Source organism: Dipodomys spectabilis, unplaced genomic scaffold, assembly GCF_019054845.1.
Source record: "Dipodomys spectabilis isolate Male_0828 unplaced genomic scaffold, ASM1905484v1 ptg000178l, whole genome shotgun sequence".
Lineage (NCBI taxonomy): Eukaryota > Metazoa > Chordata > Mammalia > Rodentia > Heteromyidae > Dipodomys > Dipodomys spectabilis.
Window position 1 is genome coordinate 13,578,467 of NW_024870855.1, and position 17,460 is coordinate 13,595,926.

Consider the following 17,460-nt stretch of genomic DNA (forward strand, 5'->3'; position numbering starts at 1 on the left):
TTCCAATGGTCTGTCATTCTGCAAACTGATACTCAAAGCCAAACTCTGTAAAATGATAAATAAATTCCTACTTAAGAATTCCAAATAACTGTGGGCTGGGAAGGTGGCTCAGTGGTAGAGTGCTTGCCTTGCATGCATGAGGCCCTGGGTTCAATTCCTCAGCACCACATAAGCAGAAAAAGCTGGAAGTGGTGCTGTGGATCAAGTAGTAGAGTGCTAGCCTTGAGCTGAAGAGCTGAGGGACAGCTTCCAGGCCCCCAGTTCAATCCCCATGACTGACAAAAAAAAAAAAGAATTCCAAATAACTATGACAAATAACCTAATAGTAAAGAAAGAATACAATTCATCACCACATAAAACTGAGGCTCCAGGGTCAAAAAGAGCTGGTACACCTCCAATGCTACCAATTATGGGCTAATTAAACATTAATTTATATGTAACTTTCCTGATTCTGTATTATGTAAAACAAAGAGAATACAACCTACCCCACTAAAGAGGGCTACTGTAAAGATTAAGTAAGATATGAAGAAAATGCATAGCACCTATTCAGTAAAGGGAGATGATTAGAATTTATATTTGCCACCTTCATAGAAGCGATGGAAATTTTCATTCCACCGAAAGCCAACTTACACTAGCCACCATGTGATCTGAATGAACAATTACACAATGAAGCCTTCTAGATTCTGTTTCTATAAAATGTCCAGAGGAATTTAACAAAATGCCATATTACACGCAATTAGACACAGGCTGGACCAGTTTCACTGACCTTCAAGACAACATTAGACAGTGCCTGTCATCCTAGCTATTTGAAAGGTTGATATCAGGAGGGCAGCCTTCATAGGCAAGTTCAATAGCCCCCACCTTAATAGAAGAACCTAGGTGCAGTGGCCTGTGCCTTGTAAATGCTCTACCACTGAGTTACGTTCTCAGCTTCCTCATGATATTCTTAGGTTGTGACACACAGGATTTAGATCATACAGGGGGCTGGGAAGGTGGCTCAGTGGTAGAGTGCTTGCCTCACATGCATGTGGTCCTGGGTTTGATTCCTCAACATCACATGAGCAGAAAAAGCCAGAAGTGGCTCTGTGGCTCAACTTGTAGAACATGTCATATATGACATGTTCTTGTACTTGGTAAAAGGTCAGAAATAACTACATTTTATCAGCTTTTGTCATCCCTTAATTTGGCAAATAAGTTACAAAACTTAAGTTCTGAAGATAAACGGGAAAAGCAGCAGTAAGGGACAGCCCAACCCAGCTAAGTGGTTGGTCAAAGAGCACCCAGTCATCCACCCAGTCTGCAACCAACACCAAACATGGGCCTCACAGCCACTCAAATCTCACAGCAGAGACTGTAAGTTTAATACCCATTTACAGTGACTTCTCAGTTCTGACTGAAATAAAGACTTAACCACAGATGATGTGGAAGAAACTGAAAAGCAAAAAGAGATGTTGTGAGGGACAGGTAGATTCTGCTTCTTTACAACTGTGGCCATGGTCGGCAAATCCTAGAGACCTTTCCTGTCACTCTGAGAGTGTCTACAGTTCTCACCTGGGCCAAGACACTTTCCATCTCTGACTTCTTCTCAGCAGAACACTTCTTGTCAGACATCAGTTTCTGTAAATGAGCTACAACAACAGTGTTCACACAAATTAATTTCAATGATGAAAAAAAAAGTGCCAATGCACAACAATTAAAAACAAATCTAAGGTCACTGTTCTTAATTTATATAAATCCGTATTTCATGTTATTGAGACAACCATGATACTATCTTGACTAATTATAAAATTAATATGCTCATAAGCAATCTAAATATAACTTTTGTAAATAAGGGACTGTCCACTTAATAAAAGTAAAGTGTGTACATTATGCCCAAATAAAGAAATTTAAGCCGGACGCTAGTGGCTCACACCTGTAATCCTAGCTACTCAGGAGGCTGAGATCTGAGGATCATGGTTCAAAGCCAGCCCCGGCAGGAAAGTCCAGGAGACTCTCATCTCCAATAAACCACTAGAAAACCGCAAGTGGCGCTATGGCTCAAGCGGTAGAGCACTTGCCTTAAGCTGAAGAGCTGAGGGACAGAGCCCAAGCCCAGAGTTCAAGCCCCATGGCCAACAAAAAAAAAGAAAAGAAAAGAAATTTAATAGGGAAATCTGAGGTAAATATTTAGCCTAAGCTCTGTATTTGAGTACAAGAAAAATGCAGAACCCTGCCTTTCAGCAGATGGTCAGCCCGGAAACACTCGCCACTCTTCACATCTTTCACCATGAAGTCAGCAAATTTTTCCACATGGCCAGAGGTCCTAAGTATCAAATGCCAAGTCAATATGTCATTCTCATAAAAACTGATGCATTCATAGATACTAACTTATTAAACAATCACCCTACAATATGCTTATTTGTAATTTACATTGACAGAACTCAAAGACAAGAAATTTGCATGTCTATAATGGGAGTCTATATGTTTCCCATGTCTGTAATCCATGATAGACAGTAATATGTACCAGAGAAAATTCTTCCCATCTATCTGATTCTCTCGCAAATACTTCCTAGGCTACACTTTTTTACAAATTATATAAAATTTCAGCCTATGGAATATTCTTGAAAGTACACTATATCCTAAGATCACAAAGCAAATCTCTGCAAGTTAAAAAAAACTTTCTACAGTTTAGGATTAAGTAATCCATGTCTATTCTATTATCATTAGTGATTTAAACAAAGGCCAAAATCATCAGGAATCTGATGAGCGAAGAAGCTATAATGTTGAAGTTATATTGACATTAGTATTATCTGCACATAATTCCTATTAGTAGAACAAGCAGCTAAAAGATAAGGTAATAAGAAATTACTCTCATCACAATGAAAATGATGAAGGAGCCTAAATAATGATAGTAATAAATGCAAATTACCTGTGTACCAGGCAACAGTAACTGATAACTCCTCATCACAGTTGAAGTTTTACCCTACTTTCAATAATGTGGTAGGATTAATCTTATATTTCTGCATTGAAGTTTCAAAATAAATAGTAAAGTATTTGCTCAAAAATACATATATATCTTACCTTCTCAGAACTTAATACTAAGGAAATAATGAGCAATAAACCTTTTAGGATATCAGATTACAGTAAAAATTCAGCAACACTGTAAAGACCTATGTAATGGCATTAAGTAAACTATGATGCATTCACAAAACAGGATACTATGCTGGCATCAAAAATGCTTTAGAAGGATACTTAATGACACCAGTAAATATTCACATACATTAGATGAAAGAAAGCAACATGCACTAATATTCTCATATTCAGAAATGGAGAGAAAAAGTGAAAAGGCAAACCAGATACAAATGCTGTAAGCAGTAGAAATGAATTTCTCACAGTATCTGTGAGAAATAAATACATTCCTGTGAGCAACAGGAATGTATTTATTTGGTTTTTATGTATTTTCCAGGTTTTCTAAGTGAATATGGGCAGCTACTTGACTCTGAACATTGATAGGAGCAGGTCTTACTTAAGGACAGGCTCCGGAGTGAGCATGGTACAGTCAATCTCCAGGATCTGCTCCTCCTGGATAAAGTGCTGCCTCCACGTCTGAATAATGTTGTTCTTCAAGGCACATCCAACTGGTCCAAAGTCATACAACCCACTAACACCTGGGAAGTGTAAGAAACAGTATTCTTTACTTGTTACTCTGAATACTAGGCAAGAAGACAGGTGACATTGATGCCTGAGATCCCACATACCTCCCCAGAAAGGTTTTTAAGTCAATAATTTAAACCCCTCTACTGAAGAGCCTTACTTTGAAAAGGTCTCACTTCACTTTCTACTTCCTTACTTATAATTTCAACTGAGATTTAACAATGAAGTTGTCCCAAATACAGGAAATAGAAAGAAAAAGCAGACTATAGTGTTATGCCATGGAAAGCAATCTACCACTAAAGTTGATCTAAAATTTTAGCCTCCAATTTCTTAATATATTCCTGGGTATCTCAGCTATTATAGAAACCTCAAGAAGTTAAAACATTTAGAGGTCTGTTTTGTCAAAACCAAATTAAGTTTCAGTGACAAAGTACTAAAGGTTTAATACTGTCATAATGATCTCTGTTGGCTATGAAATACAGATACACATTTAGTCAGTTATATTCACTTTGTTACCCTCACACAGCAAGTACCTGGGTTCAATTACCAATAATGCACTGAAAAAAAACTAAAGTATAGGATGGAAAGGACAGATATTACGCCAAATAGCAACTTTATGACTATTTGTATTCTCAGTGCCTTGTACTTGCTAAGCAAGCACTCCTCCACTGAGCTAAATTCCCAACCCAAACCATGTTTTTGATCTAAGAATTGATATCATTAAAGACACCAACAGCACAGTATTCTTTTGTTAATCCTATACCTCCATAAATAGCAAAAGCTTGATCATAGAAAAACCTCCTCTTCAAGGTGTCTTCCATTTTTGTTCTGTCTATAATGTCATCTTTGGGCTGTAATGCCAGCTCCTATAAGAGAAGAAACAAGATAAAAAGTGTGACTGGAGAAGTAGATGGAAGTCTTGAGCTTAAGGTATCAGACTGTAGTTGATTCCTTTGAAGAATTAGATATAAAATCTATCAAACAGAAAAGATTTTGAAAAGTTAAAAAAAAAAAAGGTGGAGGCATTATTCTGTCTTTGTCTTTGTGTCCTTCCTGTCCCTTTGAGGAAAAGATACTGTAAGAAACTCATGTGTTGAAGGCTTAATACCAGCTGAAGGCACTATTGGGAGGTGGTAGAACCTTCAAGCAGAAATCCTTACAGAGGCTATCGGGACTTTAGTTCCTCGTCTGTTTCCTGGTGCCATGAGGTGAAAGTATAGCCTACATCATACACTACCATGATGCTCTACTTCCCCACAGTCCTAAAAAACCAAACCAGTGGACTATGAACCAAAACTTCTCAAACTGTGAACCTAAAGAAACCTTTCCTCCTTCAAGTTGATTCTTCTCAGCTATTTTATCACAGCATCAAAAGCTGACTAACAAATACCTTTAGGAAAAAAATATAACCATTTCTAGGATTATAGGACTAAGTTAGAAGCTGGGCTTGGTAGTACATGTCTATAATCCTCACACTCAGGAGGCTGAGGCAGAAAATGGCATGTTTGAGGCCAACTCAGACAACATAAAAAGACTGTGTCTTTAAAAACAAATAAAAAGGTTAAGCTTATTTAAATACGGATACTGATAATATATCTGAATTTTTACTAGATCACTACAGTGAATTTATCACTTAGAACTTCAAATGAATGCTTAGCATGGTGGTGTACATTTGTAGTCATACTGCTTGGGAGGCCAATGCAGGAAGATCTCAAGTTCTAGGCCAGCCTGGGCTATCTAGTAAAATCTTATCTCAAAAATAAGCAAATGAAGCTGGGCTCTAGTGGCTCATGCCTGTATTCCTAGATACTCCAGATGCTAATATATGAGGATCACAATTCAAAGCCAGCCTGAGTAGGAAAGTCCATGAGACTCTTATTTCCATTTAACCAACAGAAAACTGGAAGTGGCGCTGTGACTCAAATGGTATTGCTTGCCTTGAGCTAAAGGGCTCAGGGACAGTGCCTAGGACCAGAGTTCAAGCCCTATGACCAAAAAAAAAAGCTGGCAATGGAGCTAAGGCTTAAGTGGTAGAGTGCCAGCCTCAAGCAAAAAGACTCAAAAGCAGCATCCATGTCTTGATCTAGCCCCAGGACTGGCACAAAAACAAATAAAACAAAAATTTATTTATTTATTTATTTTGGTTGGTTGTGGGGCCTGACTCTGGGCCTGGGCGCTGTCCCTCAGCTCTTCAACTCAAGGCTAGCACTCTACCACTTGAGCCACAGCGCCACTTTCAGCCTTTTCTACTTTTTGTGCTGCTGAGGAATCGAACCCAGGGCCTATGCATGCAAGGCAAGCACTCTACCATTGAGCCACCTTCCCAGCCCCCCAAAATTTATTATTATTAAGTAGTTGTACCAAGAGGTTACAATTCCATAAGTTAGGTTATGAGTACAATGCATCTTGCTCAGTGTCACCCTTTCAGTTGTTCTCCCCATTCCCCTCTCCTATCCCTACCCTCATTATGTAGTTCCATTTTTCACATAATACACATTGAATGTAGTAACTGCCTTGCTCACCTTCCTCCCTCATTTATGTACTCTCCTTGCCCCTCCCCCATTAATGTTTCCACTTCCTGGTGTTCTTTTTTTAATTTTTAACTCAGGGTCTAGGTGCTATCCCTAAGGTCTTTTGCTCCAGGTTAATGCTCTACCAATTTGAGGTACAGCTCTACTTCCAGATTTCTGGCGGTTAATTGAAGATAAGAATATCATGGCCTTTCCTACCTGTTCTGGCTTTGAACCTCGATCCTCAGATCTCAGCCTCCTGAGTAGCTAGGAGGTGAGCTACCAGTGCCCAGCTCTGGTATTCATTATGTTAAAACAGTGTATTAGTTGTTTTTACCCTTGGATCCTCCCATAAGTATACCATCCTTTAGTTGGTTTGTGTGTAAATGCATTGAGCCCTGTATACATTATCAAAATTAGATCTAACTTCCACATGAGAGAAAAACGTGTATTTTGTCTCTCTGAGCCTGACTTACTTAACATAATCATTTCTGGGTCATCTATTTCCCTGTAAAGAAAATATTATTCTTTATAATGGATAAAATTCCTCTGTGTGTGTGTGTGTGTGTGTGTGTGTGTGTGTGTACCATCTTTTTTTTTTTTAAGCTATTTTCTATTGTAGGCATCAGGACTGTTGTGAATAATAGAGCCATGAACTTGGATCTGCAAATGTCTTTACAGTATCCTGACTTGTAATTGCCCTGGGTAGAGGTCTAAGAGTCATCTGGCTGGATCAGAGGGTAGATCTATGTTTAGTTTTTTGAGGAACTTCCAAACCACTTTCTAAGGTGGTTGTACTAGTTTGCATTCCCACCAATAGTGTAATAGGGTTCCTTTTTACATTCCCATCAATAGTGCAATAGGGTTCTTTTTCCCTACATCCCCTCGAGCATTTCTTATCATTTGTATTCTTACAGTTGGCCAATCCTACTGGGGTGAGATGGAATCGCAATATGGTTTTGGTTTGCATTTCCTTTATGACAAACCAGGGGTGTTAAGCATCTCTTCATGTGTTTATTGGCCAATCTGACTTCTTCTTCTGAGACGTCTCCATTTAGCTCCTCTGCCCATTTATTAATTGAGTTAATTGGGGGTCGGGTAGTTTCTTGAGCTATTTGTATATTCTGGGTATTAGGCTCTTGAAGATCTGCTCCTAATCTGTAAACTGTGTTTTTATCTTAGGAATAATTATGTCCTTAGTTTGATGAAATCCCATTTGTTAATTCTCTCTCCTACTTCCTTAACCCCTGGAACTCTCTTTGCCACCAGGTGCCAGTGGCTCATGCCTATAATCCTACCTATAGGAGACTGAGACCTGAGCATCACGGTTCAAAGCCAGCCTGGGCAGAAAAGTTCGTGAGACTCTTATTTCCAATAAACTACTCAGAAAAAGCTGGTAGCTGCACTGTGACTCAAGTGGTAGAGTGTTAGCCTTAACACAAAGAGGCCAGAGATTGTACCTTGAGTACAAGCTCTATGACCAGCAAAAAAAAAAAAAAAAAAAACCAAGACACAAAGTTCCTGCGTAGGCCACCAAGTTCTAATGTTTCTCCTACTCCTTCTTGTAGTAGTTTCAAGATCTCAGGTGTGATGAAGTCTTTGTTCCATAAAATATTTTTTAAAAAGAAAAAAAATACTCAAACATAATTCTAAACTTCACACTGGAGGCTTAGTGTTTAAATAGGTCTAGGGACAGCTATCACAGATGGACAAAAGTGAAACCATTACTTCCAGGCATAAAAAAATTCATAAAGCAGGCACATGCTTTCCAGAAACCACATGCAGCATGCAACATCTAGGATTTGGAGGAGGTATTTCAGGTACCAAGTAATCAGGTTGTACTTTGAAAGGCTGAGGCATCTTCCAGGGAAAGAGAAGGCAAACAAATCAAGTAATATGTGTTCAGAACTTTTCTAGGTCTCTCTCACCAACAACCAACTCCAGATTGCTCCTAATTTAACACCCCAAGACTCACCTTCGCTTCCAGAACCCGCTTTCGGGCTTTGAGCTCAGCCACTGCTTTGTCTACATCCACTTGGGGTGCTTTGTCTTCTTTCAGCTTCCGTACAAGGTCTCCCTAGTCAGCAAACAGAATTTATACTCAGGACTGGTTTCAGAAGGCAAAAATTAAGAGGAATGTATTTTAGGACTTTTAGAAAGGATTTTTTTTTTTAATAATGCAATTGGCCATTTTATTATGTGAACAGCCCTTGCTAATAACTGAGAATCTCTGCCCTTGGCACTGGAATCCAGAGGATGTTCAGACAAGTTAACAAATGAACACAAATAACTACTGCACATGGTAATAGTGAAAAGTAGTGGAAGTGGAGGTAGTCTGAAAAAGAACTCTACAGAGTCACTGAAACTAAAAACTCATGGAGTAAGTTAAACAGCATATTAGACTTAGTTTAGAAATCAGTGACCTAGGGGCTGGGAAGGTGGCCCAGTGGTAGAGCGCTTGCCTTGCATGAATAAGGCCCTGGGTTCCATTCCTCAGCACCACATAAGCAGAAAAAAGCTGGAAGTGGTGCTATGGCTCAGGTGGTAGAGCACTAGCCTTGAGCTGAAGAGCTGAGGGACAGCACCCAGGCCCAGAGTTTAGGTCCCACGACCGACAAAAGAAAAGAAAAGAAAAGAGAAGAATCAGTGACCTAGGAAATAGAACTAAAGAAATTACCCAGAGCCAGGCACCAGTACCTCATGCCTATAATCCTAGCTACTCAGGAGGCTAAGGTGTGAGGATCACAGGTCAAAGCCAGTCCAGGCAGAAAAGTCCTTATAGGACTCTTACCTTTAAAAAAAAAAAAGCTCACAGACAGCACCCAGGCCGAGTTCAAACCCCATGACAAAAATAATAATAATATAAATAAATTATCCAGAATAGCACAAAAAGGCAATTAAAAATATAAGAAGTATAAACAGAAGAGTCTTAGATTTATCCAAACAGAACCTAGAAGAATAAAGAAAAATTTTAAGAAGCAGTATTTGGAAAGACAATGGATATGAAAAAAAAAACAAACAATTTTTTTGTGCCACTGCTGGGGCTTGAACTTAGGTCCTAGCCTCTGTCTCTGACCTTTTTGCTCAAAGCTAGTGCTCTACCACTTGAGCCACAGCTCCACTTCTGTTTTTTTATAATTAGAGTAAATAAAAAGTTTTACAAAATAGAGTTGCTTTCCTGATTTCAGTGACAAAGGTTCAATGGGTATATGATCTTATAAAATGATGTTTGCTGAAATGAACTCCAAGAAATGGAAACAAGAAGTTTTATGTTATTTTGCTTCTTGTTTTTTCTCCTTTGTTGCTGCTTTTTTATTTCTATACCTTTCATCTTATATATAAGTTTATCTATTTGGGGGAGGGTAAGGGGAAGAACAGAAATGGTGGGACATAGGATGAACAAGTGTAGCAGTGATACTCACTATACAACTTGTTGAAAATGAACTATACAACTTGTGGGGGAGAGGTCCCAGAAGGAAAAACTGGTAGAAAATTAGGGAAGAAGTGACACTGTTCAAAAAGATATGTACTTATACATGCATGAGTTTCTAACGCATTTATAAGATTATTTCTTTGTTGCTTTGTATGTCCCTCCCCCACAGTGTAACCCCGCTTTCACTATATTTGATGTCAGTATAACGTGTGGAGGAGATGGGGACAAACAAGTCGTTTAAGGATTCAGGTGGACCTGTTGCAACAATGAGAAGTACAAAATGTCATGTCAAAACCAGCTTTACAATGTCGGAGGGGGGGGAGGGGGGGTATGATTGGGTGGGGGGGGAGGGGGGAGGCTGGGTAGGGAGGTGAAGGGTAAACAAAGGAGGAGGCTGCAATGCTTGGTAAGAAATGTATGCATTATCCTGCCCATGTAATTGTAACCCCTCTGTACAGTATGTTCTCAAATAAAATAAAATAAAATTAAAAAAAAAAAAGATATGTACTTATACATACTGAAACAAACTCCAAGATATGGGGAAAAAAAAGATACTTTTTTTTTTTTTTCCCAGTTTTCAGCATTTGATCTTTAGGGATGGGAGGGGAGGGTACAGAACTCCAGTGAAAAAGTGGAGCAGTAGCACTCACTAGACATTAATGAAAGTGAATTGTACACTTGTGGGTATAGAGATGGGAGTGAGGAACTAGGAGAGAATAAGGGAACAGAAGACACTGTACTAAAGGAAATGTACTCATTACCTGATTCATGCAACTGTAATCCCGCTGTACATCACCTCTATAACAACAATAAATAATTTTTAAAAATGTACTCACTACCTGACTTATATAACTGTAACTCCTCTGTTCATCACCTTTACAATAAAAAAGTTTTTTTTTTTAAGTTTCACAAGCTTTCCTGCCTGGGCTGGCTTCAAACTACAATCCTCAGATCTCAACCTCCTAAGTAGCTAGGATTACAGGTGTGAGTCACAGTGCCTAACTAAAACTTCCTATAAAAACTCAAGACATAAATTCTCAGATCAGGAAACACAAGAAAATCATCCAAATATATAAAACCAAAATCCACAGGTAGATAAGCCGTAGTTAATAAAACTCACTACCTAAGAGGGCTTAAAGACTGGGATGGGTTTGGGGCCCTGACCAGCTAACTGCAACATCCTGAGCAAAGGGGAAAAAGCTCTTTGCGCTTTCTAACGTATCAAACCAGATGACAACAATGACCTCACTGTAATGTTGGAAAAGGAAATGGAACACTTTATGTTACCTGTCATTATGCTACAAAGCACCTCACTAAGGTGTGGCCACAGATTCTGCCAGTCCAGTCTGTTGTAAGCTATTTTCTCTACCTCAAACCTGTTTGTTCCACATGTTCTTCATGTGTTAGTAACCACAAAACATACAATCTTCCAGGCAACATCAAATTATGCTTCTTTGGCTTCTACATCTGGTCCATTTCACTTCAAAGTTCCAATCTCCTCTCCATCACTGAGAGACTGAGTGACAACTGTCACCACTATTTCCCACAAAGGCACTAACATAAGATCTGGCCTAAATTACACTCACGCATGTTAGTTCTCTCAGTTTGTGACCTTATTTCACAAACACAAAGCAACCCTAATTTGGGTCTATCTGAACTTTTTGCCTTCGTCCATCTTCTTATCCAGAATCTACATATGACAGTACATAGTACTTTAGTTAAATTTTGGTTGATACTGTGTACTAATTTCACTAAGAACAGTAATGAGGAGTCTAAAGTATTTGATGTGAAAAGGGAAATTCTCTACTCCCCTCATTCTCCTACCATATCCAAATATGGTGGGTCTGTTGTTATACCTGCAGTTTTTATTGTTAACCTGACCCCTCTTAGGTACAACACCACTTACAGAGGTCACCTGCATTTTACTTTCACTACAATACCTAGAACCACATTATGGATAAAGTATTTACATGCATTTCAGGATGGGAATTCTTATGTAAAGGCTGGCACTCATTACTACTGACACCACAACTTAAGACTTCACAGTACCATGCAATTGGCATGCAGCACTGTCTACTCTTTATGCTTTCCATAGGTCTTTCCATTCTTCTCCCTGTCATAACACCAGTTTGGTAGGTGCTCACAAGCTGCCTTTTGATGAGGAGGAGAGGCTTATGCGAGCACCTATTCTGAAGATGGTTAAGATTTCCTTTTGGATACTGGAAACAAGTTGGTAAATGCTCCTGAACGTCTCCCCACCACATACTTGGTATATTTCCTCCTAGGACTTTTTACAGGGCCTTGATGAACAAGGCCACGAGTAAACAGCTAAGAAGAACTTAAAATGTATTGTCCTGAAGGCCAGGTGAGTGGCATATACCAGTAGCCCCCTCTACTTAGAAGGCAGAGGTAGAAGAATTATAGTCCAAGGCAAAAGTGTGAGACCCTATTCAAAAGCAAAAGAACAAGCTTGAGATGAGCTCAATCCCCAGTACTATAACCTACCCCCAAAACAAATCATTGCCCTGACTTACTCTCTGTCTTTGAGTTCAGGCACAGAACTGGGTATATACTGTCAAGCAGTTATGCTAGTGACAGAGAGCCAGCTACCTCATGGTCATGGCACACCAAGTTCATAACCCTATAAGCCCAGAGAGCAAAGAAAAATGTTGGGCCTATTCTAAATAATGGGTTAAAACTTGTAACTTAGAATAATCTAGGTCTAAAGATAAAAGAATTGGAGGTGACCTAAATATGCAAAGAAAGTATTTAAAAACCTCAATTGTTGCCAGGCATCGGTGGCTCACACCTATAATCCTAGCTACTCAGGAGACTGAGATCTGAGGATCACAGTTCAAAGGCAGCCTGGGCAGGAAATTCTGTGAGTCTCTTATCTCCAATAAACCATTCAGAAAACCAGAAGTGGCGCTGTGGCTCAAGTGGTAGTGCTCGCCTTGAGCTGAAGAGCTCAGGGATAGTGCCTAGTCCCAGAGTTCAAGCCCCACAACCGATCAAAAAAAAAAAAGATCAATTGTTAGTTATTTTCCTTTACCGCCTAACTACATTTGGAAGTGTGTGTGTGTGTGTGTACACACACTGAATGAAGATGTAAATGTCATCAAGATCTGTACGTTACTCTTAAGAAACATCAAGGACAAGAAGCTTGGGTTCTAGATAGATTCCAGGCTAAAGATGTATGTCAGGCCTTCCAGTCTGCACTTATAAAGAACAACAGACACCAGAGAGCCCTCCCTACCACTGTCCTCATGGATCCTTTATCTATATTCAGTGAGCACATTCAGCTGGCCAAGAAAAACAACCAGAAGCATTTCCTCACCTTTGCAAGTGTCTGCTTTATACATGTGACTAGAGGTTCTTGTTAGGGTTAACAAACTTGTCTCAGGTTCCCAAATAATTTTATAACTCCAGACCAAAAAAGAAAAACTCATAAAATTTTCATTTGCCCTTTGTAGATGAAGCATGAGCTTTAACAGGCACGATCAGTTCACAAAATCAAAGCAGAAAAAAACCCAAGGTTCTTCATGCTGTCTTCTCTAAGATCCAAATTTCAATGCCTCTCCTATTACAGTTAAAAAAAAAAAAAGCTAAAGCACACAGTATGTTATCCATCTATATTATTATTGACTTTGACATATCACTTAAAGCCCCTCCCTGAAATAATTTTAAATAGCTTTCCCAAATCTCACAAAACTCAGAAAACATCAATCCTCTTAATATAGTTCAATATCATAAAAAGTAGCCAAGCTCCTTGCCAACAATGGTTTTACAGAAACAGCATTCCAGTCCATTCAGAGTAACACAAACCAAGAACACATTCAATGGAAATTGTATTTTGAATTTTGTCTCTAGGATCCTTTCACCTGAGGCTGGACAGTTCCTGGAGAGCCCCACAACCACAGGACCATAGGTAAACAACTCACACTCCTCAATGCACTGTGTTGCCAAAAGTGGAAGCTCTTCAACAGTAGGTGAAGCAACTACATTTTCAACTTACAATAGGCTTATCAGGACATAGTCCCACTTTAAGTAGAGGACCATAGATTTGGGAGATTAAAATGGGAATTTAATTTTCTTATTAGGGCTGAGAAGGTGGCTCAGTGGTTAAAGCGCTTGCCTTGCATGCCTGAGGCCCTGGGTTCGATTCCTCAGCACCACATAAGCAAAAAGAAAAAAGCCGGGAGTGGCGCTGTGGCTCAAGTGGTAGAGCGCTAGCCTTGAGCTGAAGAGCTGAGGGACAGTGCCCAGGCCCAGAGTTCAGGCCCCATGACCAGACCCAAAAAAAAAAAAAGTTTAATTTTCTTATTAATTCATTTAAAAAAATAAAATTTAAGCTGGGTGCCAGTGGCTCATGCCCATAATCCTAGCTACTCAGGAAGCTGAGATCTGAGGATCACAGTTCAAAGTCGGCCCAAGCAGGAAAGTCTGTGAGACTCTTCTCTCCAATTAACTACCAGAAAACCAGAAGTGGCGCTGTGGCTCAAATGCTAGAGCACTTGCCTTGAGCTGAAGAGCTCAAAGACTGTGCCCAGGCGCAGAATTCAAGTCCAGTGACCTACAAAAATAAATAAATAAGTAACATAAAATTTAAGAAAGGAGCGTGATAAAATTTTAAGGGAGAGTGATAGAGGGGGGTAAGAAATGAAACCTCTGTACAACTAACATCCACTAATAAAAATAAATAAAATCCATAAAATATCATTTAGATTTTTCTAAAACAAAAAAAAATTTTTTTGGGTCCGGTCGTGGGGCCTGAACTCTGGGCCTGGGCGCTGTCCCTCAGCTCTTCAGCTCAAGGCTAGCGCTCTACCACTTGAGCCACAGCGCCACTTCTGGCTTTTTTCTTTTTGCTTATGTGGTGCTGAGGAATCGAACCCAGGGCCTCATGCATGCAAGGCAAGCACTCTACCACTGAGCCACCTTCCCAGCCCTCATATTTGCTTTTTTTGCAATAGTGTCTTGGGTAAAGTAAGTAATTGTATTAAGAAATCCACACAAAGTAGGAAAAGGGAAAATCTCAAAATGTTTCAGATCATTACATTACTCTAACAAATGATAGTCTCTTTTTCTTTTTCTGTCTGTACTAGAGCTTGAATTCAAGGCCTCCAGCTCTTGCTTGGCTCTTTCATTCAAGGCTGGCAGTCTACCATTTGAGCCATACCTCCAATTCTGGCTTTTTGCTGTTTAATTGCAGATAAGTCTCTAGGATTTATCAGCCTCCTCTGATTTTAAACCAATATCCTCAGATCTTGATCTCAGCTTCCTGAGTAGCTGGGGTTATAGGTGTAAGCTACTAGCACCTGGCTAAGGGCTGGTTTCTTAAGTTTTTCCAAGGCTGACTAGGTCTTGCATGCTTGTTATCCTAACATTCAGGAAACTGATGCAGGAAGGTATCTAGATTATGACCAGCCTAGAGTTGGTTACATAGCAAGAGACACTGCTGTTTTTAGAAGAAAAACCAAAGTTTTTACACAGAAACTGTAACAATGAACTTTTTGCATTGATACGTCAAATCCATAAATATATCTTAGATTTGAATGGATCTTTACCATTTCATAAAACATCATTCTCCAGTCATTTGTAAAATATCAGCAGTTATACAAATCTTTCAAATATACAATAAGCTCCTGGTCCCATTTCTTCTATTATCATGACTCATGTCTTCAAAAAAGTCCTTTTGGAGCAGGGTGCTAGTGGCTCACGCACATGATCCTAGCTACTCAGGAAGCTGAGATCTGAGGATTGGGGTTCAAAGGCAGCCCAGACAGGAAAGTCCGTGAAACTCTCCAATAAACCACCAGAAAACCGGAAGTGTCACTGTGGCTCAAGTAGTAGAGTGCTTGCTTGAGCTGAAGAGCTCAGAAACAGTGCCTAGGTCCAGAGTTCAAGCCCCACAACCAACAAAAAAATAAAATAAGTCGTTTTGGGATGTGTGTGGGAGACAAGACCCCACTATGTAGCCAGGCTACATACTACTGGAATGCTGTTCCATTAACAAAATTCAGACAGCCAACTAGATCCAGCCTTCATATGGATAATTTGTACTGCAGTTCCAGGCTAACGTGGCAGAGGGAGGGGTTTGGGTTGTGTGAGTGCTTCCCAAATTAGATGTATTCTCCTGGTCTAAGGAAGAGCATTTAAAAAAAACACAAGTTACAGTAAAGACGAAGGAACCACATTTTATCTTATTTAAGCAGTGGAGGGTAGATTAAAAAAAAAAAAGACAAGGGGAAAAGGGGAGGGGGGAAGGATCCGTAGTGAGATTTCAAAATGATAAGACTGTTGGATGAGTCAAGCTCTAACAAAAGGAAAGCAGAGCTGGCAAAGGGGCAGAATTTTCTGAATTTAAGGCAGCTATGCTCCAATGAACTACTTATTTCCGAGACAGGATCCCAGGATCCTTAGCTAAGGCAAGTGATTGCATCAGTCAGCAGCTGGCGGTGGATGCTTACGAATCCCTGACTGCGAGCCCTGGTCTCACAGGACCCAGCGTTGTCTTAATTAATCCCTCTTCACCCCCTCTCGATTCTAATTTCCGGGCCGCAGGAAGACATGGGGGAAAAAAAATGAGAGGGCTGCGGTAAATCACGACACCTCGGTCCATGAAACTTCCCCTCCTTTCCGCACAAACTCCAAAACGCTCCCCGCTTGGAGCCGGCTCCCCGTGTCCAGCTTCCCAGGCCTGCGATCTCGTTCCGGACGCCAGCAGAAGACAGGAGCGAAGGATGGAGATTCGCTTCACCTTTGGGAAAGAGTTCTTCGCCTCCCGCACCCACATTTCAACTCCTATCTTCCGAGCTAGTCACGCGGATAAGCACTCAGGAAGGACCAGAAGGACGCGGGATGATGCAAAGCATCCTGGGCGCCGGGGCGCATCTGCCGCAGCGGGCAGGCAGAGGTGGCGGGTGACCGGGGCGCGGGAGGGAACCGGGCGCGCCAGGACCCGCGAAGTGCCGGGGTGACCGGGTGCCGGGCCGGGGCTGGGTCGCAGGGAGGGCGGGCTAGGAGGCCGGGGTGACCGAGTGGGGCCGCAGCGAGGGCCCCGGAGCCGCGGGGCCCGAGGGCCGGGGTGACCTCGGAGCGCGGACCCCTGACCTGGATGTCCTGCGGTCCCGGGGGTGGCCGGGGTCGGGGAGCGCGGGGGCCAGGCGCAGGGTAGGGGGCGACGGTACCTGCTGGCGCACGGCTAGCCTGAGAGGAGCCAGCACCTCCTCGGCGCTGGCGCCGTCCATGCTGCTCCGGGAGGCGAGGGCGGCGGCGGCGGCGGGGAAGGAGGCCGGGGAGCGGGCGCTGAGGGATCGCCGGGGCACGAGCGGGGCACGGACGGGAGGTCGGAGCGACAGCGGCGGCCACAGCACCACGCGGGCGGCCTCAAGCAGCGCCGGGCGCAGCGAGGGCATGGGCCGGCGGGCCGGGGCGGGCCGGGACGGGCGGCGGCGCGCGCTGACGGATCCGGTGCATGATGAAATCGCCGCGTAAACCCCGTGGCCAGCGCGCGGCCGCACTTTCGGCTCCCGGGCCCCGCCCCCCGCTGGATTCCGCAGCGGCAGATTCGTCACGGAAGTTGGCAGGGAACCCCTCCTCTTCCCCCTCACCCCTGTTCTCTCCTCCGGTCGGAGGACTGCGAGTACACGCGCGACCCCGGCCCACAAGGACCCGCCCCGGTTGCATCCTGAAGACTGTAAACATCAACTGAAACCGACTTATGTTAAGGAAGGCATGGTGGTGAAAACAGGCTTTCAGACCCAGGCCCAGAGCCCAGGAGTCTCATGCCATGGCAGGCCACAGGACCTCACATGTCAGATAGAGACATGGTGAAGGGCACACAGAACGGTGCTTTTTTCCGTTCTGTTCTTTTCCTTTTTT

General features: G+C 41.9%; 1 protein-coding gene across 1 annotated transcript in view; it reads right to left on the reverse strand.

The window, feature by feature from the left end:
* The window catches only part of Gars1 (glycyl-tRNA synthetase 1), a 42,286-nt gene extending 25,355 nt beyond the window's left edge, over window positions 1-16,931 (reverse strand). Inside the window, exons 1-6 of the mRNA XM_042695055.1 lie at window positions 16,767-16,931; window positions 8,119-8,220; window positions 4,397-4,499; window positions 3,506-3,647; window positions 2,214-2,302; window positions 1,552-1,628 (exon numbers count right to left, since the gene is read on the reverse strand). Coding sequence (XP_042550989.1) covers window positions 1,552-1,628; window positions 2,214-2,302; window positions 3,506-3,647; window positions 4,397-4,499; window positions 8,119-8,220; window positions 16,767-16,826 — 573 coding nt within the window. The 5' untranslated portion in view covers window positions 16,827-16,931. The remainder of the gene's footprint in view (window positions 1-1,551; window positions 1,629-2,213; window positions 2,303-3,505; window positions 3,648-4,396; window positions 4,500-8,118; window positions 8,221-16,766) is intronic.
* Window positions 16,932-17,460: the final 529 nt, after the last annotated feature.